The 26,934-nt window shown below is 53.1% G+C and overlaps 1 protein-coding gene across 3 annotated transcripts in view; it reads left to right on the forward strand.

Annotated features, from left to right (window-relative positions):
• The window catches only part of GRK5 (G protein-coupled receptor kinase 5), a 224,409-nt gene that overhangs the window by 170,667 nt on the left and 26,808 nt on the right, over positions 1-26,934 (forward strand). For 2 of the 3 annotated variants that reach the window (XM_058544109.1, XM_058544108.1), the window contains exons 5-6: positions 23,436-23,536; positions 25,352-25,444. In XM_058544109.1, the coding sequence (XP_058400092.1) occupies positions 23,436-23,536; positions 25,352-25,444 (194 nt within the window). Of the gene's footprint in view, positions 1-23,435; positions 23,537-25,347; positions 25,445-26,934 lie in introns of those variants that run through there. The other variant, XM_058544110.1, reaches the window with a different exon arrangement.

The raw sequence follows: 26,934 nt of genomic DNA on the forward strand, positions 1-26,934 counted from the left end.
TTTTTGATCTCCTGGCCACCACTTGAAACAGAGTGAACACCGGGGGCATAGACAGGCGCCCTGAGCTCAGAGGAGGCACCACACTGAGGGGGTTAGGTACCCCGGAGGGGACAAGAACAGCAGCTCACTGGCTGAGCGCCTAGGGTATGCCAGACGCCTCCTAGGCATTATCAGTAATGGTTCCGTCCTCCCTGAGATAAGAGGTAGAGGGCCCTGTTTACAGACAGCTGCCAGGGCCCAGAGAGGAGAATAACTTGCTAAGCCCGCACATCTAATAGAATCTTTGGCTGCCCTCAGCAAAGGCCGTTTCAGTGTGGCTTAGCTTTGCCCATCCAGCTCTCCATCTGTGCCCCCTCTGGGGCTGCACACCCACTTGAGTTCCCCTCAAACAATGGCAACTAACATGCATCGAGGACCCACTGTGTGCAGGCACTGTCTCACTTAGTCCTTGCTGTCACCGTGTGATGTGATTCTATTGGCTCTGTCCTCTGGATGAGGAAGGGGAGGCTCAAGAGGGGATGTCACTGTCCCAGGCCCCACAGCTGGGATTTGAGCCCAGGTCAGGGTGATCCTGGAGCCCTTGGTCTTTCCCCTGTGAGGCACTGTCATCTCCCCCCTCCCCGCCCCCTCACTGCACTCCCACCCCCCCCACCCCCGCCGCGCCCGCCCACGCATCTGCCGGCCTGGCTGTGATGCAGTGAGGATCAAGTGGTTGCTTTGCCGGCTCTTTCAGCCTATCCAATGGCTGCTGCGGGGGGCTGCTTCCCTCTCTCCCCCCAGCCAACCTCTTCCAGAAGCCTCTGCTAGCAGACCCCAGTCTGGGCCCTGCAGACCTCCCTACCCCTGCTCAGCGCTGCCTCCATCTCCTAGAGGGATGGGGCCCAGACTCCCCATCAGTTCAGACGGTTTTACAAGTGCCTCAGAGCCTGCCAACATTTTTTCCTTAAGTACTCCTCAGTTTTTAAAATTTAAACCACACCATATGTTGTGGCCCAGGGCCCTGGGGGAGGTGGTCGAAGCCGTCCCATGGGTCGTCTGTTTTCCTATAATAAATCTTGCAGTGCCTTCCCAGGCCTTCCTGTAGTCACTCTCCCAGGAACCTGTTTTACTTCTCAGTGCTGCAGATGCCCCAGGTGCTGGGGAGCGAGGGGCTGGGAGAGCAGCCGAGCTAGTGGCTGAGGCCCCAGCATTGGCCCTGAGAACTTCCAACAATCCCCAGACATTGTCCCCAAACCCAGCTCGCCCTTACCTTAAGCCCCGTCCTCAAGATGCAGCTCATATGTCTCAGCTCCAAGCAGCGTTTTCCAAAGCGTAGACCATAGGGCGCTGATCATTTGAGAAGCCCTGTGAAAAACACACTTCTGTGGCCAATTTCATGAGGGCAGTGCTGCATGCCGCATCTCCTGCTTGTAAAGATTCTCCCCGCCAGTGAGTACATTAAAGGCCCTGAGAAGTCTTGCAATAAAGAAACCTGTTTAACTGCTAACAAAGCATTTCCTAAACTTATTAGACTATAAAAACTTTTTTTTTTTTTCAAATTTCACCTCCTGCTGAGTATATTTTGGGCTGCAGAACACATGCAAGGGTCTTCACGACCTCGCCTCCTTCTGCTCCAACATCCTTTCTCCCATTACCTCTCCCACGGCTCCCGCCCTGGGCTCCAGCACACCATTTCCCAGTTTCATCTTGACGTCCACACCTGGTTGCCCTTGTTCAGGCTGTTCCCTGAAAGTCCCTTCCCCTGGCAGGTGCTGCTTCCTACCCCTCTTTCTCCCTTCTGTGTCCCTGCTTGATCCGATGCCTCTGGCTGCACAGGGCCTCTGCTACCTCTGGTCAGGATCCATCACTCCTCCCTGGGTGGTCTCTGAGCGCCTGCCCTGTTGTTGTGCTTCTGCAGGTCCCTGCAGTCAGTGCTTCCCCCTGGAGGTGGTTCTGAGGAGCCCACCTCACAGAGGGGATGACAACACATCAACAGATCAGTCGAGTGCAGTGGGATGGGAGTAGTGGTGGAACTGTGCACAGGGAAGTAGGGAGCGTCCCAAGAAGCTGCCCCTAGACCAGCCTGGGTGAGCTGGGGAGGCTGCTGGGAGGTGATCCGGCTGAATCGAACTTGAACGTGGTGAGGAGGAGGAAGGCTGGTACAAAAGAAAGGAAAGGAGAAGGGCCTCTCATGGGCAAAGGTACAGAGCAGTGGTTCTTACCTGGGGACGTTTTGTCCCCGAGAGACACTTGTCTGGAGAGGTTTTTGATTGACGCAATTGGGAGGATGTGCTACTGGCATCTAATGGGTAAGGTCCAGGAATGCTGCTGAACATCCTACGATGCACAGAACGGCCCCCACAACAAAGAAATATCGGGCCCAAAATGTCAGTGGTGCCGAGCATGAGAAGCCTTGGTACAGAGGTGGGGAAGGGTGTGGGGTGGTCAGTTTTGTAGGAGTGGAAAGGTGGGGCAGCTGGGGCCTTCCTGGCGGCAGGGTCTGGAAAACCATGTTGGGGAGTTCGACATCATCCTAATGGCAGTGGGGGGCCACTAGGGCTCTGAATGCCACTTGCAGTTTGGGATGATCCCTCTGACCACACGGAGGAGAAAGGGGAGGGGGAAAGACTGGAAGCAAGAGACCATCCAGGGAGCTGCCTCAAGAGCCGCAGGGATGAAGGTGACCCATGCCGGGACAGCAGCCATGGGGATGAGAGGTACAAGGGCCTCGGGAAATGTTAGGAGGAAGCTCTCGGGGGATAGCCAGGTGTGGGATGTGAAGGAGAGTGGGTAGGAGGAGTCCCAAGTGACTCCCTGGTTTTCGTCTTGAGTCGCAGAGTGAGTGGAAGTGCCCCCCAAAAAGACAGAGCACGTAGGATGAGGGTCATTGCTGTAGTTGGCAGGGTAATTAGCTCAATGGGCAGAGATGATAGCATCTGTTCTGTGTGTCTCCTGCCCCAGCGCAGTGCTGGACACATGTGAGTTGTAAGTTGGTTTGAATGAGACAGTGAGGGGAGGCCTGGGAAGCTTCCTTTCGTGGGCCCCTCATCTCTCCTGCCTCGTTTCTCTTTCTGGGGAGCCGATACTTGGCTGGCTTGTGTCCCGTGATGTCTCACATGGTATGTTTGCTGGGAGTCTGGCTGGAAAGTCCCGGCTTGAAGTTAAAGTTTATGCCTGGAGCCTAATTCCAACCCTGGCCCGAAGGCTTCCATCCTAAGAGGCAAACAAAGTCCACTCCTTGGACACTCCCTGGAGTCCTGCATCAGTTGCACATACACGGCCAGCTCTGCTCTGGGGGGCCCATTAGAGGACACCAGCCTGGGGCGGGCTTTGGAATGGGGTGAAGCTGTTGGAGATCTAACAGACAGGCAGCAGTGCTATGAGAAGGCGAGTTTTAGAACCAGGTAGACCTGGGTTCAAAGCCAGACTTGGCCTCATTAGCTGCATGGCCTTGGAAAAGTTACTTAACCTCTTGGTGCCTCAGCTTGCTCATCTGTCAGGTGGGCGGGTGGTGGTGAGGGTCATAAATACCAGCAAGTACAGAGCACAGAAGCTGGTACATATTAGACTCTTGCTCAGCAGTGGCTGTCATCTGACTTTCCCCTCCTTTGTCTGTGCTTTCAAGATCAGGCTGTTGAATAAGGAAATCATTCAGACACGAACTCCAGCTGTGGAGTTGTGAGAGGCCCAGGAGGGGTCCAGAGGGCCCCCAGCCACAGAGAGCTAGCCGGAGAGGCTGGACTCATTAAAAGGCAATGCATTAGTCAGGATGATTAATAAGAGCTGCCACAACAAACAAACCCCAAATCTCAGGGGCTTCACACAATAGAGGTTTCTTTCTTTCTCGTGCACAATCTGACCAGGTCTTCAACTCTCCTGGGTGAAGACCAGGGATGCTGGCTGCTTGTGTGGCTCCACCATCTTGAAGATGTTATCTCATGGTCACTGCCAAAGGGGAAGTGGAGGGTGAAGGAGGCACACGAGCTTTAACTGCCTTGTTAAAGCTCCACTGGCCAACAAGCGAGTCTGGGGGAGTTCAGGGGAGCATATGGAATGTAGCTTCCTGCCTACATTCTCACTCCCTAACCCCCAAGCTGAAAACATTGTCTGTGTGGCAAGTTAGTCTCTGCTGCTAGTGAGACAGCCATGAGTGTGGCATGTCCTATGGATATTCTCAGGCTTATCAGCTAGCTCAGAGAAGATGTGCAGAGGCCCCCTGGTCCAATTAGATGTGTGTGCCAGGCTCTGCAGAGATCTGAGCACCTTACCTTCCAGGTACCTACAGATCAGAAGTGATACAGGTGACAGATGTTCAGGGGTGCAGGGTTGCTCTGAGCTGGGCTGGACCAGAAAATATTTTTAATAGTCGTAATAATAGGTGATCCTGAAAAAAGTATTATATCCATCACTACAGACTTCATTTTTTAAGTGCTGGCTTTATAAAGATATAATTCATATATCCTAAAATTCACGCTTTCAAAGTGTACAGTTAGTGGTTTTTAAAATATTCACAGAATTGTACAACCATCACTCCTATCTGATCACCCCCAATAGAAACTCCAGACCCACTAGCAGTTGGTTCCTATTTTCCTTGCCCCCCAGCCCCTGGCAACCACTAATCTACTTTCTGTTTCTATGGATTTGCCTATTCTGGACATTACTTATAAAGAGGATTATACAACATGTGGACTTTTGTGACTAATTTCTTTCGCTTAGCGTATGTTTTCAAGATTCATCCATGTCATGGCTGTATCAATATTTCGTTCCTTTTTATGGCTGAATAATATTCCATTGTGTGGATAAACCACATTTTATTTATCTTCTCAACAATTGGTGGATACTTGGGTTGTTTCCACTTTTTGGCTGTTATGAATAATGCTGCTATGAACATTCATATACAAGTTTTTGTGAGGATATATGTTTTTCATTTCTCTTGGGTATATGGAGTGGAATTGCTGGGTCATATGGTAACTCGACATTTAATCATTTGAGGAATAGCCAGACTGTTTTCAAAGTGGCTGCACCATTTTACATTCCCCCCAGTAGTGTGTAAAGGTTCCAGTCTCTCTATATCCTCACCAACACTTGGCATTTTCTGTCTTTTTTATTTTATTCTTTCTAGTGAGTGTGAAGTGGTATATCATCGTGGTTTCGGTTTGCATTTCCCTAGTGACTAATGATGTTGAGCATCTTCTCCTGTGCTTATGGGCCATTCGTATGTCTTCTTTGGAGAGATGTCTATTCAGATCTTTTGCCCATTTTTAAATTGGGTTGTTTATCTTCTTAATGCTGAATCCTAAGTGTTCTTTGTAGGTTCTGGATGCAAGTCCCTTATCAGATATATTATTTGCAAATATTATCTCCCATTCTGTGGGTTGTCTTTTTACTTTCTGATGGTGTCCTTTGAAGTACAAAGGTTTTTCATTTAGATGGAATTCACATTCGTTTTTGTTACTTGTTTATAAATGACTTGTTTTCACTTTGTCTTATCTGTCCTTATAAGGACTCTGGGTTTTGGGGAACAAGGTGTAATATGGGGACAAAGTAAACAAATCGTAGTGCACATTAGGCCCATAAATCTGTCTTCCTCTGGAGAACCAAAGCCCCACGCCCTTTGGGAAGAGCAGGGCCAGGCCTGGTCCTTCACGAGTATTCCAGCCCTTCTCCTGGTTGACATGACAGTATTCTTTGGGCCCTCTGAGTCCAGCACTGCTATGACATCTTACAGACCTGCTCTTGAATCTTCCTAGCAACTCCCAAGATGGGTATTAGTGTCCCCATTTTACAGATCAGGCAACTGAGGTTTGGGCAGGGCAGAGGCTGGTTTAGAATAGTGGAGGCAGGGCTTAAGGGCAGTCCCTGAGCGTCCTGCTTCGACAGTGTCATTTGTAGAAGATCTTGCAGTGGTTCATTTTAATTGGGCTCATGAGCAACTGTGCCGGGTCTCCATCTTTGAACTGCTCCACCCCAGTCACTAGGGCTGGCACGTGGTACCCAGTTTCAATAGGGTTTTACTAGGGAGCATCAGTGGAGTCCAGGGGAAGCTTAGACCTGGCGGAGGGCCCTGCAGAAAGGGCCTGCGTGGGTTTCTTCTGACAATGAGGTGGACAGGTGGGTGGGGGCAGCCTTCTGACATGAACAGGCGTGGCATCCTCTGGGATGTGGGGGGTGCCCCAGGGCAGGCAGCTCTTAGAGGGCATTTCTTGCTGGAGGTCCGCTGGCAGGGTACTATTCTCTGGGCCCTCCGCAGACGCTGCCTCTGTTCCTGTGAACAATGATAGGGTAAGTAAGGCAGGGAGGTTTGTTCTTGTTAAGGGGAAGTTACCCGTCAGCCTGAGTTCCTGCACAAAAGAAATCTATTCCTAGTACTTGTTTGGCTCTCTGGAAAACATCCACCTTTTAAGAAGTAAAGAGCTTGAATGAAAGGAAATAATCATTACTCCAAGTTCCTCTTTCTCTGGCCCCCCTGCTTGCTTCCCTGGCGCCTCCACCCTCCCCACCCAGGCAGCAGCACGGGATTCCAAGCTAGCCCAGGCAGGCTGGCTTCTCAGCTGGGCACAATTCCTCGGCCTCTGGGGCAATCAGCACTTTAATCTTTGTCCTCAGGATCACAGGGGACCCCAGTTCTGCAGCTTTCCAACTGGGCATCCTTGGAGCCTCCGTTCCCCCGTCTGAGTATGGGGATGATAACAATGGCACTTAAATGGGCCCCTGGCCAACAGTCATTCTCAAAGCACCTTCACAGGTTTGCTATGTATGCATACCACCCTTGCGATTATTTATGTAAGATTTTTCTTTAAATCAACTCATCTTTTAACTCAAAATAAAATGAATTTTTTTTTAATTTATTTATTTTTCCCCCAAAGCCCCAGTAGATAGTTGTATGTCATAGCTGCACATCCTTCTAGTTGCTGTATGTGGGACGTGGCCTCAGCATGGCCGGAGAAGCAGTGCATCAGTGCGCACCCGGGATCTGAACCCCGGGTCACCAGTAGCGAAGCGCACGCACTTAAACGCTAAGCCATGGGGCTAGCCCAATGAATTTTAAAAGGGAACTTTGTACCAGGAACATGCCTGGAAAACCAGTATTGATTTGTCATATGTAAAGATAACTGCAAAAATTGACATTAAATCCTAACTAGATGCTCTTTTGCCTGCCTAAGGCCCTGAGCCTGAAGCCTCTTTCTGTTTGTTTTGAAGGGAGATTAGTGAGTATTAGAGATGTGTTAGCAAGATGGTGGCTCCACACAGAGACTTTCTTCTCGATGTTGGGAAGCTTGGAGGAGAATTGAAAAGGGAATACCTTTCTCACTGAGTGATTCAATATTATTTAATTGTGTCCCTATACTGCCTAAGACCATCTTACCATCTTTGGAAAATGCTGGGCTGACTACCTACTTCCCAGCTATGATGCATTTTATAAATGCTGCCTTATTGTTGGAAGAGACAGCGTGACCTAGAGCAAAGAGCAGTGGACTGGGAGTCAAGCTCGTTCCTGGGTCTCTCTTCCTGGTGTCTATGGCCTTGGGGGAGCTGGCGTGGAGTCCACCTCACCATCTAACTAGCCCTTGGTCTCTAGGGCAACCCAGGCCCAGGATCTGGGTGGCTTGGGCAAATCCCTCCCTTCCATGTGCCTGCCCATCCTCCAAGGGGCTTGGGCTCCCAGCCACTGGCTCTGGACCCAGCTTTTCATCTCTGCTAAGATCGCTTGGCCCCCATTTGTCTCCTGGTGCCTGGAATAGCATCTCTGTCCTGTCATCAATGAATCTAGTGAGCTTGGAGTCCACCTTTGCTTGAGCTCCTCGTGAGCAGGGTCTGGCTGGGCAGCTGGGCAGCTGGGCCATGCGTCCTGGCTTCTCCCACTTCCTGCCACAGCACTGCAAAAGGACTCGAGGCAAAAGAGGATTGAAAACATGAGAAAGGAACTTCCTGGAGTTTTCTCCAAGCAGCAGAGGGTAAGGATGGGGGCTGGGCCTCTTTCTCTTCCATTTTTGGGAGCAGCAGAGACAGGAATTCAAAACAAATAAAGCCACATTTGTGCTTACTAGCTGTCCTGGGGCAAGACAGAAGGGAACTAGCATTTATTGAGCAACTACTGCGTGCCTGGAAGTTCATGTTCCATGTTTCACTTGGTCCTCATAACAGCCAGCTGAGAGGACAAGAAGTGGGGGCTCAGAGAGGTTAAGTAGTTGCCCAAGAACACCTAGTTATGACCAGAGTGGGGAACTGAACCCCGGCCTGCCCTCTTCTCACTCCCCTCACAGCCAGATGCCTCCTCTCCTTGGGCCTCAGCTGTCACATGGGTAGAGTGAGGAGGCTGGCCTGGATGTTGTCTGAGAGGCCCCCCGACTCTAACCACCTATAATAATGATAAAATCTGCAGTCCCAGCTCTCACTATGTGCCAAACACTGTTCTGAGGGCTTTAAGTAACTCACTTAATCTGCATGTCTACCTGATGGATTATTATCTCCATTTTAAAGATGAGGAGATGGAGACACAGAGAGGTTAAGTGACTTGCTCAAGGTCACACAGCTGGGCGGGGGAAGCTGAGAGTTTAGGGTCTGTGCTCTTGACCCTCCCCCCACCTGCTCTCCTAAAATAACCCAACCTAGCTCCCTATCTCTCACATCTCCTCTCGACTGAGGGGTTATTAATGACTCAGGAGCACTCACCAGGGAGCTAGGGTGCTGTTTTGACAGCAACGGGGCCTGCGAGGGCTCCTGGGTCGTTTCACCTTTGCCCCAACGTCCAGCAGCTGCATCGTCCAGGGCCCCATGGAAGGCCCCTGCTGCTCAAGCCACTTCTGAATAGAGGCCCGGGCCTCTAGAATTCATTGGGAGAGGACTCAAGAGTGCATCTCAGGGACCCTTTCTCCAGTTCACCCCAAGGGAAGGAGGACACCGCCTAGAGTGGGCCGTGACACCCAGTCCAGGGCCTTGCAGACGGCTTTAGCTGCAGGTCTCCAGTATGCAAAGACACAAAGATCTGCTCTGGTGGACCGGGCTGGCAGCCAGACCCCCTCCGCCTCCCTCCTGCTCCCCTGACCCTGGCTTTGAGAAGGACGCTTATGGCTCCGTGGAACTCAGTTTTAAAACCACTGAGCTAAGCCAAACTCCTCCTTTCCTGGATGAGGGAACTGAGGCCCAAAGAGGGGCTGGACCCCCCATGGTCACATGGTTTGGAAGAGGAGACTGGAACGTTCCTCGCTGGACTCCACAGCCCTGTGCTAGAAGCATGGAGAGAAGGCACCAAAAGCAACGCTTCCTGACCTCGTCTTCTGATTCCCATTGTGGTTGGCCCGCAGCTGGGCCTGAATTCCTCTGAGGCTCTTGTTCCTCGGACCAGTACGTGTCTAAATGCTGAGCCATTGGTTGTGCCCGAGCAAAGCAAAGAAGGCCGCTGGGCTGGAGTTCCACCATTTGAGCATCCGTGCTCTTTAAATGGAGACGCCCCTGAAGAGGTAGCACTGAGTCATTAACTCTCTCATACTCCTTTACTAAGGATGGGTTTTAATGGGGGAAGTGGGGCAAAGTAACATTAATGTAGCACCTACTATATGCTATATGCTTTACACCTTTATCTCATCCCATTTTCATGACAGTCCTGTGTAGCAGACACTATTTTTACTTTGGGCAAAGGTCTTTAGTACTTAGGGGAAGAGCTGGGAGAGCTGAAAACAGGAGCTCAGATACTTGTATGCAGATGTCCCTGCCAGCATTGTTTACCATAGCCGAAAAGTAGACATAACCCAAGTGTCCATCCACAGATGAATGGATAAACAAAATGATCTATCCCTACAGTGGAATACTGTTATTTATAGCCATAAATTGGAATGGAATTCTGACACATGCTACAGCATGAGTGAGCCTTGAAAACGTTATGCTAAGTGAAAGAAGCCAGGCATAAAAGGCCACATATTGTATGCTTCCACTTACATGAAATATCTAGAATAAGCCAATCCATTGAGACAGAAAGTAGATTAAAGTTTACCATGGGCTGGGGGGAGGGAGGGAATGGGGAATTACTGGGTAGAGAATTTCTGTTTGGGGTGATGAAAAAATTTTGGAAAAAGATGGTGGTGATGGTTGACATTATGAATGTAATTAATGCCACTGAATTCTACACTTAAAAATGGTTTAGGGGCCGGCCCGGTGGCCAAGAGGTTAAGTGTGCGTGCTCCGCTGAGGTGGCCCAGGGTTCACTGGTTCAGATACCAGGCGCGCACCGACGCACCACTTGTCAAGCCATGCTGTGGCGGCGTCCCATATAAAGTGGAGGAAGATGGGCATGGATGTTAGCCCAAGGCCAGTCTTCCTCAGCAAAAAGAGGAGGATTGGCAGATGTTAGCTCAGGGCCGATCCTCACACACACACAAAAAAAAAATGGTTTAAATGGCAATTTGTAGGTTATATATATTTTACCACAATGAAAGAAAAAGAACAACCGAAAAAGCGTGAAACTGAGATAGAACCCCTGTCTGTTTGATTCCAGAGCCTGTGATCTTTCTCCTCCGCTGTGTTGTCTTTTCAAAAGTTAACCAAAGACAAAATTCCCCCCAAATCAGCTTCCCAGGTGCTGCACGAATGAGCAAACCCAGGAGGGCAGGTGGGCTGATGCCTGAAGGATGTGCTCGCTGGCAGGTCCCTGCTGGCCTCTGTCCAGCTACTGGCCCCAAACCTGGGTATCGACTTCCACCTTGCACTGTGTCGTTAGCATGTTCTCATGTCGTGGTCTCCCTGGGCAGCATTGTTAATGACTGTGTAGTTGTCCTTCGAACAGACATACTTTTATTCCTCCCCCAACCTTTCCTGGAAAACAGATTCTTTTTGCCCGAAGGCTGATGTCTTTTCGGCTCCTCCTGACGTCCTTGAGGCTGGTGTGCCAACAGGGGCTCCTCACAGCAGGCCTAAGCGTGCCCATGTGCGTCCCTTTTCCTTCCTTGTGACCTTCCAGGTCAGAAATTTGGATGTTCCTTTGATGCCGGTGGAGCCAGCTCTGCCTCTGACCCCTGATCCTGTGTGTGTGTATAGTATTTCCCACCCAGAACTCCTCTCTTTAGAGAGGCTGGAGACAGAGAAATCAACCACAGGCTTCCTGAGGACCCCCCCGCCCCGCACCCCCCGCCAAGCTTTGCCACCGGTGGGCAGCAACGCTGGTCTCTGTGGTGCCTGTGCTTGGCGGACTCATCGTGTGGCCTGAAGGGCCCTCCCTGTCCGTGAGCCTTGGGCAGAGAAATGACATCATGGCGGGCGGGGGGGGGGGGGGGGCGGGCGTCGGTTGAATTCCCTGGATCTTAGGAGATTCCTGCCCCTCCTTTACTCCCAAGCCCATGGAATGAAATCTTCACTGGAGAAAATTCTTCCAAGGCCAGGATATTTCCAACACAATTTTAAAGTGCAGCCGATTTGGAAGCTGTGAAATGGGAGGGTGTTCTGGAAGATGGAAACTTGGCTCGCTGGGCCCTCGGCTCTCACGCACAAAGAATGAAGGACACTCCCCGCCGTGAGCATTCTGCACCCTGCCCCTTTGGACCAGGGCTCTATTCGAGAATTACCTGCACGTGGCTGCGCTGACCCAGAGCAGAGCTGGCTGGATTCAAACCCCTCTCCAGGAAAAACCCCGCTTCTCTGGGTTCCGAGAGCCGGCTCGCAGGCTGTGTAAACAGTGTGTCGTCTCCCATCACACACTTTGGGCCCATAGGTCATGACCAGGGATTATCGAATTGACAGAGCCCGGCTGGCCCCCCACTTCACATGCAGGCACATTTTATTTTGTTAATTATTTTTTGCTTTTGACGTAAAGAGTCAAGGTCTGGGTCAGGGTCACTTGTGTATTTTCCTTTCTTTCTCATTAAAGTTGCCCAGCTCTCAGGGCCCCTAGCTAAATTCTGCCAGTGTTTAAAAATGTCCTGTCTTCCTGACTCCTAAAAATCCTTCATCCTGATTTCTGCGAAGCCACTTGAACAGCAACGGAAATATGGGTCAAGATCCTTGAAGCCCCATCTGCTTTTCCCTTCTTGAAGGGTTGTGGCTATTTCTCAAAGGCTGTATTTCTCCTCTTTGCTGACTCAGGGAATGTGGCAGCTTGTGATCTGGGGTGGCCAGGTCATCAGAGGCACCACTGGAAAGGGCTGGAACCCCCTGAAGAGGAGGGCTTGCTCAGAGCACTTCCTGGCCTCATGGCCCCTCAGTCGGTTGGTGATCTCTATGAGCCTGCTGTCTGTTTGGAGTCCTCAAGGGCAATCCTGCCTTTTTAATTGGGCCAGAAGTGTCAGTTTTGCTGTAGGAAAAAACTGATTCTTTCAGAGCCCTTATCTCCTCAGAATACTTCCCGGTATGCAAATGCCAGGAGTTGAAGGAAAGAAGAGTTCTCCTCATTGTCCAGCCAAACCCCCTTCATCCATTGCACGTTGGTCAAACCCCACCTCAGCCATGAAGCCACCTGTGTCTGATGAGGCCACCTCTCTGAGTTCTCTCTGTCTGTTGGCGACAAGGGAAGGTCCAGGTTTCGTGGGGGCTGAAGCTTAAATAACTGGGGGAGTGTCCTCTTTAAGAGAAAGAGTAGAACATGAGGTACAAAAGTGAGCATTTCCTGAGAATGGAAAAAGAAATCACAACAAATGACGGGAGCCTTGGAGCGTCGGGTCCTTTTCATCTGAGATCTCGATTTCCTGGAAGTGCTTATGTAGAAATGCTTCCTCATTGAGACCTGGCTTCCTCTCCCACCTAGAACGTTTTGTCACTCCCAGGACTGCAAGTGAAGGGCCCCAGAGCTTAAGCTTCCTCCGCTTCAGGGTGAATCACCTCTGACTGGAGACTGAGCCCACCTGATGGGAAGCAGCGAGCATCACCTTCCCTTAGAACTTAGAAGAGGCGCAGTGGGACTGGTCATTTGTCCAGCTTTTACCCCAAGGACCTCTGGCCGCCAGCTGCCTGTCCAGCCATGTGTCTCTGCCCAGTGGGGCTGTGTCTGGCACGGTGCTCAGGCCACGCAGTCCACCAACCAGGCTGACCGTGCGGACGCTCGAGGAGGAGTTGGGGGTGTTTTGTCCTCAGGATTCCGACGTCAGGCCCGGAGTGGAGGGAGCCATGGCCCCACAACGCTTCTCTCATGGGCATTTGGCTGGGCCAATTTATTTTTCCCCAACGACCAAGAAAACAACACCCTGCCTTTTTCCTTGGGTTCTGTTCTTGTTTGGGGCTGGCCGATTGTGTCTGCTGCCTGCCTGTGTCCCAAGAGAGGAACTGCTCCAGACGGACACAGGGCACACCACAGTGGCTTCTCCACATGGCACTGAAGGTTTTGATTAAAAAGGTGGGAAAATGGAGCTTTTTCTTCTTGTCAGCCAGACCTTAAATCAACCTTCGAGTAAGGAAACACTGTCCAAGGCTGCCGTGCAGTGACCTGTCTCCTTTGTCTTCTGGTTGGGATTGTATAAGCAGCTTTACGTTCAAGCCAGGATTTGGGGTTGAGCACCTGTGTGCCGACCTCCTGCCAATCCTGCTTTCTTCCCCCAGTTCTCATCCTTGGAGTCGAGCGAGCTGGGCTGAGTTAGTTCATGGAACTCAGAACCAGCCAACTTGAGAGTGGGGAGAGACAAGCGAGGAGAGGAAGCCTCCGGTGGCTTGGGTAGCATTTGCAAGGCCCTGTAGTCATCTGGCCTAGACTCTGGTTTTACAGATAGTGACTAGTCTGGATTCCTGGCTGCAAGTGGTAGATACTTAACTCCCAGTTGCTCAAACAAAAGGGGAATTTCTTGGAAGAGTGGAGGATATGATGAAATGAAACCATGCACCTGAGCCGAGGAACCCCTCGCTCCAGGCCCTTCTCCCAAGGACAGTTCCAGCTTCTCCCCCAGCCGGCCACCCCCAAGCCTCCGGCCCACAGTTTCTGCCTGAGACACACACTGACCCTCCAACCAGTTGTAACTGAGAAAACCCCAAAGAACTCTGACGGGTCTAGGTGTCACGAAGGCAGGGAGTAGCCCAGATGGCCTCGTGAGGGCACTTCTGATGGGCAGACTCCTTTGCTCTCTGCTTCCTTGTCTCCTGCTATGAGAGCGCATGTGTGCACCCCACGCGCACGTTCCACAAATACATTGAGCGCCTACTCTGTGCCAGAAGCATCATCAGTCCATTTCAGGAAAGTGGAGTGAAGAGATGACAGGCTTGGGAGCCAGGCAGGCCTGGGTTTGAACCTCAGGTTCACCACTGATTCTGTCTCCGAGCACGTGTGGGGTACTCGCTACTCGCCGAGCACTGCACTCAATTCTGCTGAGACAGGGATGAAAAACATTCCTGCCCTTCGAGCTCTCTAAGGCTCAGTTTCCACGTCTGTGACCCTGGAACAGCAAGCCCACCTTACGGCATTGTTTTGGCGAGCAACAGAAGTATACATTTGTGGGGCCGGCCCCGTGGCTTAGTGGTTAAGTGTGCACGCTCTGCTACTGGCGGCCCGGGTTCGGGTCCCAGGCGCGCACTGACGCACCGCTTGTCTGGGCATGCTGAGGCCGCGTCCCACATACAGCAACTAGAAGGATGTGCGACTATGACATGCAACTATCTACTGGGGCTTTGGGGAAAAACAGGAGGAGAATTGGCAATAGATGTTAGCTCAGGGCCGGTCTTCCTCAGCAAGAAAAGAGGAGGATTGGCATGGATGTTAGCTCAGGGCTGATCTTCATCACACACACACAAAAAAAGAAGTATACATTTGTGGGAAAAACTCACGTCGAGGGGCCAGGGACGGTCAGGCCGGCCCATCTCCCAGCCGCCCACAACTGCCTCCAGGCCTGGCTCCTGCTGGAGGCCCCATTCCCACCACTGCCCCCGCCCACAGCCGGGCCCTGGCACTCTGTGTGCAGAGCCTCCTGCAGCTGACGCAGATCCCCTTATGAAGGGTCAAGGGGTGGCCAGGGTACAGCTGTGGGAGTGCCTCTCCCCTGTTCCTGTCCTGGAAGAGAAATGGGGGTGGCCCGCCAAGAACAGCTGCCTCCACCCTGGTATGTGCAGAATAGGCAGACCCCTGGACAGCCCCTTATTTAGGAGGAAGGGGACCCACTGTAACCCCTTTCTTCCAGAGCGTCTTGCCTCTCTCCTGCTCAGTTTTTGCTGAAAGCTGAGTCTGTCCGTGTTGGGAAATTGCAAATAGTTTACATGGGGAAGATCAGCTGCCCACATATGAAAATATACACATCATTAAGCCCTAAGTGCTTGCGTCTGGAGATAGAGCGGACGCTCTCCTGGGCTGACCTCTTGTGCACTGATGGAACCACTGCTAATGAGCATGAGCTCCTTGGTGGGATGTTTTCAGATGTTGAAGCGAAGCACATGTCGGCCATTAGCCTGTGTGTGTGTGTGCATGCGCTTGCATGTGTGTGGGGTACGGGGTACGTAGGACAGTGCAATATAAATAGCATTTGCTAAAACATGCAGAGCCCACCGCACCTTGTTATCCAGCCCCCATGGGCCTCCAAGGAGGGCTTGCTCTTCAAGGCCACAGTCACATCCTCCTCACGCTATCCAAGAAGGACTATGGCGTCCTTGGAAGACATGATGTGCTTAGGGATAATGCTCTCTGACCAGACTGCCTGGGTTTGACTCTGTCCTCCATCTCATGCTCTGTGTGACCTTGGGAAAGTTACTTAACTTCTCTGAGCCTATTTCTGCATCTGTAAAATGGAGATAATCATAATAAAACCTACCTTGAGAGGATTAAAAAAGATAACCCATGTCAAGCTTCCAAGACCCAGTTGATGGTAAGTGCTTAAGAAATGGCAGTAGTGATGGTGATGACAGTTGTCCCAGGGAGGTGGGATCGGGTGGAAGGTCCTCCTGCTCAGAGGATCATCTTGGATGAGGTTGTGCTGGAAGCGGGTCCTGAAGACTGGGTGGGATTTGGATGTGCCGTGATGAGATGGGTCTGGCTCCTTCCAGGGAAACAAGCAAAGGCGCAGCAGCGACTGGAAGGCTGAGTGTGGAGTGGGAGCCTTTCATGGCCCCCTCAGTCATGCTCCATCCCTGGGTGCCTCCAAGGACACAAGCCACTGGCAAGCAGAGGGCAGGACTGGGATGTGGGTCAGGAGGGCACTTGGGGCCAGGTCCAAGAAGGCATTGGACTTTGTCCTTTGGCAGTGGGGACCATCAATGCTGTGTGGTGCAGAAAAACTCCCTTGGGGGCCGTTGTGTCAAGTGCTAGAGCAAGTGGTAATAGAGACCTGTGAGGGGCCTACTGAATAGTTCAGCCAGAGAAGAGAATTCTTGAAACGAGGGTAGTGAGGTGGGGATGGAGAGGAGGGGGTGGATGGGAGAGATACCAGGGCTAAGATTGCTGTGTGTGTGCTCTCGTCTGTGAAACGGGGACAAGTTGGTTTTGAGGCTGAAGCTCTATCCTTGCCCTAGAGCTGGCTCAGGACCCCGGGTTTAGAGTCCATGCAGCTCAGGTCCACTCCCCCTCTGAGGCCTGCCGTGGAGCCCCTCTGAGTGTTGATCCTGGCTCCACCATGGGCCAGCAGTGTGACCTTGGAGGGGTTCCTTCTCTAAGTCCCCCCACCTCTGCCATGAGTGGGTTGAATCAGCTAAACCGGGTGGGGTCTTCCCAGGAGAGCCCTCCGTGATCTTCTCCTGCTCCATCTCAGGTCCTGAATCTCTGAACAAGTATAGGGCATGTGTTTCCAGAAGGCTGCGAGAGTAGACACCAGGAGCGCTCACTTCAGGATTATTGATGACTGCTGAGGAGGTGTAGGGGGTGGTTCTGAAGAGCCTTTCATGGCCCCCTCAGTCATGCTCCATCCCTGGGTGCCTCCAAGGACACAAGCCACACACAACTGTTCCCATTTCCACTCTGACATCTTGAAATGAGACTTTGAAGCCTGGAGAATCTTCGGGAAAAAGGTCCTCAGACATGAGGAGTTTCTCTGATGCAGGAAATGAAGTCCTTTCCTCCTGCCAGTCATCACGGTGCAGAGGGAGACAGCAGTGCCCAGGGAGAGCAGGTGCAGCCGCCAGGGCAGCCGATGGCAGCTGCCCTCACAATGCCATCCCTAAGACTGATGATTCAGCAGTCAGTGGCTGCCCCAGGAGAGAACCAGCCTCACACGAGGTAGCAGCACGCCCTGTCAGCTGTTCCTGCTGATTAACGTTATCTAGATGAGTCCTCCTCCCTCTGAGCAGCATCCCCCTACTGCTCCCTGCTTCCTCCAGCCTCCAGGCCTTTGCCCCAGCAGTCCCCTCCACCTGTGTAAATCCAGCCTCTCCCTCAAGTCCAGCTCTCATCTTCCCTCTCCAGGGCTCCCTCCCAAACTGATCTCGCATTGTTTCCCTCAACTGTTACTACCAAGGCCGCACTCCTCAGGTCTGAGATGAATCACTTGGTAATTATTTCAGGTGGGCCATCTGGCCTGCCTACTCTTGAAGGTCCGGGAGGCTGGTCCACCTGTGGGGTGTCTGCGCAGTGAAGCACAGCAGTGTGGGGGCTCAACAGCGCCACCTTGTGGATGACTGCTAGGCTGGCCTTGACAGAGCTGGGGTTGGGCAGTCAGCCTGCCCTGGGGCTTCAGTCCCTCTGCTGCAAAGTCACTGAGGGTGGGCATTGGAACATCCGGGGGAGACAGAGCCTTGGGTGTGGTAGGTGATCAGCACATGCTTCCTGGATTGAGGGCTGAGTAAAGCTCCCATGGGGTGGCTTCATGCCCAGGCCTGGCCCGTGCCTTCCCCACCACCATCCCTCCCTCTCCTCCTGCTCAGTGCCTGAAATACCCCGGACTGTCCTGCTTTGTGCTAACCACAGAAGGCCCTTGTGAAGCTGCAGTTATGACCTGAGAGGGGCGAAGCCTTGGTGCAGCACCAAGGGGCGCTAAGGCGGTTTTACCTTCCTGTAGGCAATCGCATTAGCCCACAAGTCACCCCAAACCAAGCACATGGTCACTCTAAATCCATCGCTACACAAACAGCTTCAGGACAAGTCCTTAGCTCTTCTATCGAACCAGTCTGCCCCCCCCAGCTAAAATCCCGAGGCCTCCAGTGCACTGAATCGTTACTGGTCATCAATGCCATGCCTGAATGTTGTAGAGATTTTGATGCAGCAGAGGATGACAGGTCTGGCCTAGGCCACCTGTCGAAGTTTAGGGTCACGGGCAGCGGAGGCAGCATGAGGGCTCTGAGAACTTAACAGGGAATGGGGACCAAAGGGAGGAGAGGGGCTTAGAGAGGAGTGAAGGTGCAAAGCTCCTGGGGTCCCTTCATCCATTTCAGGGTCCTGCCTGCTTATGCTCAAAGCAGCCTGAAGGGCCCTTCTCAGTGCACTTGGTGCCCAGGAAAACGCCTCTGCAGCCTCCATCTTGTGCTGCCCTGACAGGTGCATTACGGTGGTTAACACAGACAGCAGGAGCTGCCTGGATCCCCAGAACCTGTGGCATAAGTGTTATGAAGAGCAGAGAGGGAGTCTGGGCCATAGGGGGAAGGAGGTCGGAAGGGGCAAGTACTCAGAGAGACTCCAAGGGGGGCTTACAGCCCAACATGCACGTGCTGAGTCTGTCCTACCAGCTGGAACTGCTGGCAGCCTGGCCCCATCCGAGGGCGGCCCCAAGTTCCTCCGACACGGGAGATGGAGTCAAGGTCAATTTCTCATTCCACAGGGGTGGGTGGATCAGGTTCTTTCCCCTCCGGGTGAAGGGGGCTTTTACCCGGAGGCACAGACTCACAGAGAGGAGAGAAAGCACAGCCAAGCTTTAATGCCACCTCTGTCCCCAACCCCCAGCCTCGGGGGGTGGAGGGGAGAAATGGGGAGAAGCCCTGGCCACAGAGGGAAGCAGGTGCAGATTCTCTTGCTCCGGGCGTGCCTTCAGGGAGGACAGGCGGCCCTGCAGCCTACAGCTCCTCAAGGAAGCCAAGTCCTTTCTCATCACGCCAGAGTGGGAGAGCTCTCTGGTCAGCCACCCCGGGCGTTTGTAGCCATGTCCCCAAGGCTTGTCTTGCTGTCTTAAGCTGTCCCAGGAGCTGGCCATGGAGCCCTCCCTAAGGAAAGCTGGGGGTCATCCTGACTGTCATTCTGGCAGGGCTGGGCAGACCAGTCACAATGAGGTTGGCCAGCTGGTTAGCTTCAGCTGCCCAAGACCACCAGGAGGCCAGGCGTTTGTGGTGGAGTCTCCAGCAGAGAAACCCTGTTCCCAGCCCTTCCTCAAGGCCTCGGGAGCTGTACCACCAAGAGCTAATTCCACACATTTCAAAGGAACCTTGGTGACTGAATTCACACTGTTACTTGTTAAAGTCAAGGCCTGCAGGCTGGAACTACTTGAGGAGACTGTTGGGTGACCAAAGAAATCAAGTGTCACTTCAAAGTACTGCTGACCTGGGATGGGGAGAATTTTACCAGAGACTTCCACCAAGACCCCTTCTCCTGGCTGCTTTCAGCCCTGTAAATATCGAAGGGCCCTGGGGCCTTTTCTGTTTGATGAGAAATCAGGGAGACATCTTTGACACGGAAGAGGATGGTGCCCATCCTTCCTCCCCACTCTGACCCGCAGCTTCATCCCGCAGGGACAGTCCCTGCAGGAAAGAGCCACAGCGCTGCCCAACCATAGCTCGCCTGGCGATCCTGCACCCTCGGTGCAGTGAGGACGACGTTCCTGTCCAGAGCCCACCTGGCCTCCCTTCCCCAGCCCATCTCACAGGCCCCCTGGGACCACAAGGGATTAGCTGACTGAAAAGAGATCTGACACAGTATGGAATTCTCCTGCCTCAAGTTGCAGGGGCTGAATTGCAGGGGCTGTGGTTGCTGGGACCTCAGAGCCCTCTGAGCATCTGGGGCCCTTTGTCTTACGTGATCAGCAGACCTTGCGTGCAGGCTAGGGAGAGCCTTCGTACTGAGTCTCTCTTTAAAATTGCTTCTCTGCACTGGAGGGGAACCCTCTGGTTCCAGTGATGCAAGTAGCAAATGTCCCACTGAAGTGCCCCTTTGAGTAGCTGCTGGTCTCAGCCTCCTGGCAGGTTTGGGTTTCAGTTCCCAACTTAAACTGGCCAACAGCTTCTTATTCCCTTTTTATTGGCAAAGGTGTCACTCCCTGGAGTCACTTGAAAGGGGTTTGGTTGGAATCGCTTAATCTCTTCATGTTGAGCCAAAGGCTGAGTTTAAACCCATGGTGGTTAAACCAAACGCATTATTAGCCGCTCATTAACTCCCGTTAGGGCTTGGATTGTGGGCAGCGTCCCCAGAGCCCTCCCGCCAGCCAACCCCCGAAGACTGAGAGTGGTGTGACTTCATGCACAGCTGGGTCCCTCCTAGACCCTGGAAGGCCCCTCCCATCGGCTTAGGAGGAAGTGGAGTGTGGCCGCAAAGGGAGCCCAGTTGGCTGTCCTCGCTTGCAGGTGGGAGGGCCCATGAGGGGGGAGGTCTGAGGCCAAATTCTGCTTTGCCTCTGACCTCATCCTCTGTGAAAACTTTCCCAGATGACCCCACCCTGCAATGATCTCCCCCTTCTCTGAGCCCAGCGGCTCGTTGCCCTGAGCTGCGTCATCTTCCGTGTAAGTTCTGCCTGCTTCTGCTACAGGGCCTCACGGGTGCCCTGGTCAGCCTGAGGGCTAAAGTCACACCTCAGGGGCCTCCTGGGAGATGGGGCGGGTGAGAGGAGCACAGGTGGCCTAGATACTCTAACACCTCCAACCAGGCTCACTCTAGACCCCCCCATCCTGGGTTCAAATACCCTCTCTGCCACTTATTGACTATGTGACCTTGCACAAATGACTTAACCTTTCTGAACCTCAGTTTCCTCATCTGCAAAATGAGCATCATAATAGTATCTACCTCACAGAGCCATAAAGAAGATTAAATGAAATAATGCATGTAACCTATTTCACACAGTTCCTGACCAGAGTGGGTCTATAATATAAATAAACCATTGCTACCCATTATATTATTTCTATTGGTTTTAAATGTTGGGTCTACAGATAAATTTCATTTGGAGGAGGAGAAAAGGTTTTGAAAAAGGGTTTGAAAGCCATTGAGTTCCAACCAGCTCATTTTATACACCACTGCATACAGCCAAAAGAGGCAGAAGAACTTTTCTGTTAGGATATCACCTTATTTCATTTATGTCCTACTGGAGAAAAAGTGCTTTGAGGTCAAGGACCACGCTGGCTTCACCTTTTAACACTCCCCCTCCCCTCATAATGTGCCCAGCACCGGGCTGCGCCTACTGTGGTAAGGGTGGGTCCTCCCTGGGTGAAATCTGATGATGAAGTGGTGGTACATCTGAATGCATACAGGTGGGCAACTCAGGAGCCTCTTCTGAGGTCCAAGAAATGGTTCTGTTTCTCCCCATGCCCACCCACTCAAACAGAGACCCATCTCTGTTTGGTCTTTGCTGAGTCACCCCAGGTTCAAGGTCATATCCTGGCACAACACATTGTATCATCTCACTCATTAACAAATATTCAGGGGGCACCAGTTCTGAGCCAGGCCCTGGGCCCTGCAAACCAAGGTTGCCCGAGCCGTCAGCTCTCTTTCTGGGGCAAATTTGCCCACGGCCTCGGGGTTTGTTTTAGTATTTGATTGCTCTGAAGTAGCCTGTAGTCACTGATCCCCAAGAGACTCGGTTGCCAGAATTTCCAAGAAAGTTCCCCAAGTCTTAGAAGCAAAAAACCTACAATTGTCAATTCCCAAATCTCAAAGGACCTGTGGCGCATCTCTGGAACAGCTCCTTCCTGTTACAGAGGAGGAGATGGAGGCACAAAATGACCAAGGGCCGAGGCTGGACCAGAGCTCGGGGATCCTTCCGCAACCTTGAGCATCTTTTCTGTGAAAGAAGCTTCAGTTGCTCCAGAAGCTAGTGCTGTGTGGGGTGTCCTTCTGCAGTCTCATTCATCATATTTTTAGTGTGGGGAGGACAGAGTGGGATGGAACGGGGAGGGGAGCCACCACCACCCAGAATTGGCCATAGCAAACAAGTGTGCTGTTCAGTGTAACTGGCTTTGCCTGCACTTGCGTGAGCAGGCGGCATTTACCATCACAGTGGCTCCCCCCACGCTTGGGGCCTCCCCCATCCAGGGGCTGGGAGCCTCTCAGGCCCAGTTCAGGAGGGAGCCCCTCCACCCCCATGGGCACAGGAAGGCCGGCAGAGAGGGCAGGGCCTTCCTGAGAAAGGAGAGAAAGAAAGAAGGGAGGAAGGAAGGAATGTGGGCATTCTGAACGGTGGGGAATAGAAAATGAGCCCCCGATTTCATTCACTAGGCCATGCCAGGCTGCTGCTGTGGGCTCCCCTTCCACCCCCAGAAACAACTCCCTCCTCCCCAGACACCACTCCTTGGGGCTTAGCAGAGTAATCAGCCCCATGGTCACATTTCAATAGCTGGGAAGAGAAAGCAAGCCTTTCAGATTTCAGTCTTTTGGGAAGAAAGATGTGTTTACGCCCTGTCTTTCTGAACCCACTCCCGGCAATTTTCTCAATTATCCCTGTAATTTATTAAAAACCCACCTCGTGGCCCAGCTGGTGAGTGAACAGCTGGCAGAGGGTGACTGGTGGGAGGAAGGGGACTGGTGTGGGCGTGGGCGGGCTGCCTTCTGGCTGTCCCGGCGCCTCCCCAGAGGTGGCTGCTGCTCCTGGGTAGGACACAGAAATTCTCGGAACTGTCCTTGCAAACTTGAAATATTAGGGCCAGGCAGCTTAACCTAGAAGGAGAACGAAATGACAGTGGTGATGTTTATTGCACGCTTTCTGCTACATGCCAGGATCTGGGCCAGAGGCCTGGCCTAAAGGTTTCATTGATTCATTCTTGGAAAAACTATTATTCCTGATAACTGAGGCTGAGCAGTTGAGACCAAGGTCCCCCAGTGACAAGTAGCAGATCTGGGGTTCGAACCTAGCTCTGTCGACGCCAAAGCTGTACCCACAGAGCCACTGAGCTCCCCTCCCTTCGCTGTGTTGTCCTGTTCACTTGCCCCTTGCCCATTCCAGACCCTTTCCCACGTGACCTCGAGGCTGGGCAGGTGTGCGTCCTGCGTCTGCCCTCTGACGAGACAGGCCCAGAGGGGATAAGGGCAAGCTCAGAGAGGGCTCGCGGATGCACTGGGCTGCATCACACAGCTCCTTATACTTGAGCACTTGCACGTCTCATTCAGTTCTGACCACAAGCCCAGGACACGGGGACATCTTTCTTGATGTTCTGCAGATGCGGGCAGCGAGGCTCAGAGGAGCCGTGTGACCTTCATGAGGTCACACAAACTGAAAGTGGCAGAGCCGGAAATCGGACCCTAAGTCTGGGCTTGTTCAACCCCTTCCAGTCCAGCCACCTCCCTGCACCACCGAACACTGCACGTGGCCCAGGCCCAGGAGTGGGCGGGACGGGGAGGCGGCCGCCCACCACAGGCCGGGGCAGGGCCGCTGTGTGCCCAGTGCCTGTGGGCAGCCCTGGCCGCCCTGCTCCTCCTCCCACTGATGCTGCATATTCTCTTCCTCCTCCAGTCCTCAGTTTTCATCGCCCAAGTTGGCCAGGACCTGGTCTCCCAGACGGAGGAGAAGCTCCTTCAGAGGCCCTGCAAAGAAGTCTTTTCTGCCTGTGTGCAGTAAGTGCTCCGCCCCGCCTGGCCTCCCTCCCTCCCCGGCCGGGCATCAGGCCCCGCAGCCGCCTGGACAGGGCAGCCTCTAGCCTCCACCTGGAGCGCTGGGCACCGGGGGCAGGTCTTCAGTGGCCCAGGCCCCAGCCAAGCCACCCAGCTGTTCGTATACTTCTTATGAGGGAAAAAGATACCAGGCTGCCAAGTCCAGGGAAAACATCTGCTTCAAAGAGTGTTGAAAACAAGCGACTCTCCAGGCTGTTGAGACAGAGGAATGTGCAAAAATGCAACCCACTCTGGGTGGTTGGGAAATTCTTCCCAGGCCCCCCAATCCCCAGTGCTGCCCCCAACCAGAGCCGAGTAGTGCTACTACAGGAGGGGGGCTCAGGTTGCCTTCTCGGCCTCACCCTGTCACCTTGTCTGCAGGCCGTACAGTGACCCTAATGGAACATGAGACAATCGGTGGATGTGGTGCCAGCTGTGCACCAATTAAGCCCCCGCCCATCCTGTGCACACACATGCTATGAAGGCGTAACATACACACGTCCATGTGCCCACACACGTACCGCTCCCTGTAAGCCAACACATGCACGCGCACATACATGCACGCGCACATACATGCACGCCAAGAGCCATCCGGAGCGCCAGATCACCCCGCACAGCTGGATGAGTCTGGGAGCTCTTTGTGTGCCCTTGTTCAGCCTTTGCACCACAGGCATTAATTGGGTGCCTGCTGTATGCTTAGCACTATGCTAGGTGCTGGGGGATACCATAGTGAGCAGGAACCCAGTCCCGGCTTTCATGGAGCTTACTGCCAGGCCGGGAAGACAAGGCAACCAGCCCTCCACCCCCACCCGCACCCCTACCCCGTGCACTGGGAGCGCGAAGATAAGAATGGACATTTGGGGCGGGGCCAACTTGGGGCCCAGCCCTGTGTTAGGTGCCAGGGAGAGACCTCTTTGAGCAGAAACAAACCTGGAGCTGGCTGAGGGTCAGATCTGACAGCGGGTGAGGTTCCTGGACTGTCACCCTGACCCTCAAGGAGTGGCCATCATGACCCCCCACTCCAGCCCCTGTTTCCAGGTTTGGCAGGGCACAGCCTCCAACATGCCCGCACTCTGCATGTCCCCTCCCTCCCCCAGGCCCCAAGTGCCTGGGCTAGATGGGTCAGCAGTGTCACTCGTCAAAGGGAAGAAGCCCACCCCTGCCTGCAGCCAGGTGCAGAGCCCTTGAGGGTGACCACAGCGAGTGACCAGTAAACTCTGCTGCGGGGATGAAAGTCTCCCAGGGACTTCACTGGTTCCAGACCAAGTCCAGAGCCTGGACCCTCAGGGGTCTCATCCCTACTCTGCTCCCTGCCACCCATCATCTCTGAGTCCCAGCCCCTCCCCTGCATGTGGTTGAGTCTGACTGTTCTCATCTCAACTCCTGTCCCTTCTTCAGAGAGATCTCCTTGATGCCCTCCCAGGGACCTTACTTAACCCTCATTCGTGAAACATGTCCCTGGGGTCATTTATTTAATGTTCGTTATTTGTGGCCGCGTCACAAGGCCGACTGCATGCTCCCTGCTGTACCCCGGAGCCCAGAGCAATGCCCGTGGCAGGTACTCGATAAATATTGACTGGTGGGTTGAGACGGTCAATCTCCAACAGGCTTTGTGGAATGACGGGGCCTCTGGCCCCTCATGTTTCGTCTGCCCTGTGTGTTTACATTTCCAAAGTCTGGAAATGAATGAGGCCAGGCGTTAACCCGCTGGATATGTCTCTGCCCATCTGCTTCGAGATCGAGGTTGTAAAATGTTCCTGTTTGTTCCCTCTGAGCTAGGTCTGTCCATGACTACCTGCGGGGAGAGCCCTTCCACGAATATCTGGACAGCATGTATTTTGATCGCTTTCTCCAGTGGAAGTGGTTGGAAAGGTGAGCACTCCCCTGGCACAGCCCACGCATGAGTGTGTGCCAATGTGTGTGTGGGGGGGGGGTGGCGTGTACAGGTTTTTTACCTGAGAAGTCACATGAAAATCAGTTACCTCCATGAGGCCACAGTTCAAATAAAATTAACCATCCTCCTCCTGTTAAGTTCTTGTGTGTTCTTCTAGAAATGCTCTCTGCTTATTAAAGGGTACACACACACAATCACCCACTCATGTACACATATGCACAGCATCTTGTTCTTACTTTTTTGGTTCACTGCTTGGGAATTCTTACTCTGCCAGCAAATAGAGAGCTGCCATATTCTTTGAATGAGTTGCATCTGCCTTATTTAACCCAGTCCCCTATTGACGGACATGGAGGTTGCTCTCAATTTTGTGTGTATCCTTCCCTAAGTAATGAAGAGCTTTGTACATTTATCTTTACGGACTTTTGCAAGCACCTCCATAGAAATTCCTAGCAGAGGAATCTTGGGGTCAAAAAGCCCCAATTTTAAACTTTGAGGAACTGCTAACTTGCCCTCGCAAACAGCTCCCCAGTCTCCAGTCCTGCCAGTGCCCCAGTGCCCACTTCCCCTCAGCTTCATCAACACCTTTCTCGTGTTTTCCTGTCTGGCACATGAGCAGCGGGGTTTCTTGTCTATCTTTTCATCTCTACTAATGGGTGAGACTGAGTGTCTTTTCGTACTCTATTTGCTGCCTTGTTTGCTGCAAAGTGCTCTCACATGCACGGTGGTGACTGGGCCGAGCAGATGTAGCCTCCATGTGACTGATGAGGAAGGAGAGCCACAGAGAGGACGTGGCTTGCTTCATCCCGCAGCAAGCCTGCAGTGCAGCCAAGGGGAGACCCTGGCCCAGGACCCCCAGAGCAGTGCTCCCCCCAGAGCAGTGCTCCGCCCAGCACGACGTTCCAGGATTTGCATGACAGGGCAATTCCTGCATTAAATCCATGCTGGGCTAAGCTGGTAGATGAGGCGGGGGCATCCCCTTCCACAGTGCAGGGTCCCCCTGCCCTGGAGGCCTGGCACTCACGGCCATCTGGGCACCCTGTGGGTGGAGAGCAAGGAGCCATGCTGCTCCTGCAGGTGTATCAACACCCTCGCAGACCGAGTCCCCTGCAGATGCTGAGGAAGCTGCAGGGCAGGCACCCCCTGAAAGCCTCATTCACTGCCTCCCCCGCCCACTTCAGGAGGCGCAGAGGAAAACCCCCTGCTCTGCAACCACTGGGGGGACACCTCTCTCCACCCTGACTGGCGGGGATGGCAGCAGTGGATGGCCTTCTCTGTTGGCGCACTGACCGCCGCTGGCGACCTCGCACATGCATGTATGGCTTAGCCCAAACGTCCTGCTGACGCCCTGGTGCCACGGCCTGCTTCTGAGTCTGGCCCTACCGCCTCCTCCAGAGGGCCCTGGATAGGGTGGCTCACCTCTCCACACCTCCGTTTCCTTATCTGTGACATGGGGGTAATGATAGTGCCT

Source organism: Diceros bicornis, chromosome 6 (genome assembly GCF_020826845.1).
Source record: "Diceros bicornis minor isolate mBicDic1 chromosome 6, mDicBic1.mat.cur, whole genome shotgun sequence".
NCBI lineage: Eukaryota > Metazoa > Chordata > Mammalia > Perissodactyla > Rhinocerotidae > Diceros > Diceros bicornis.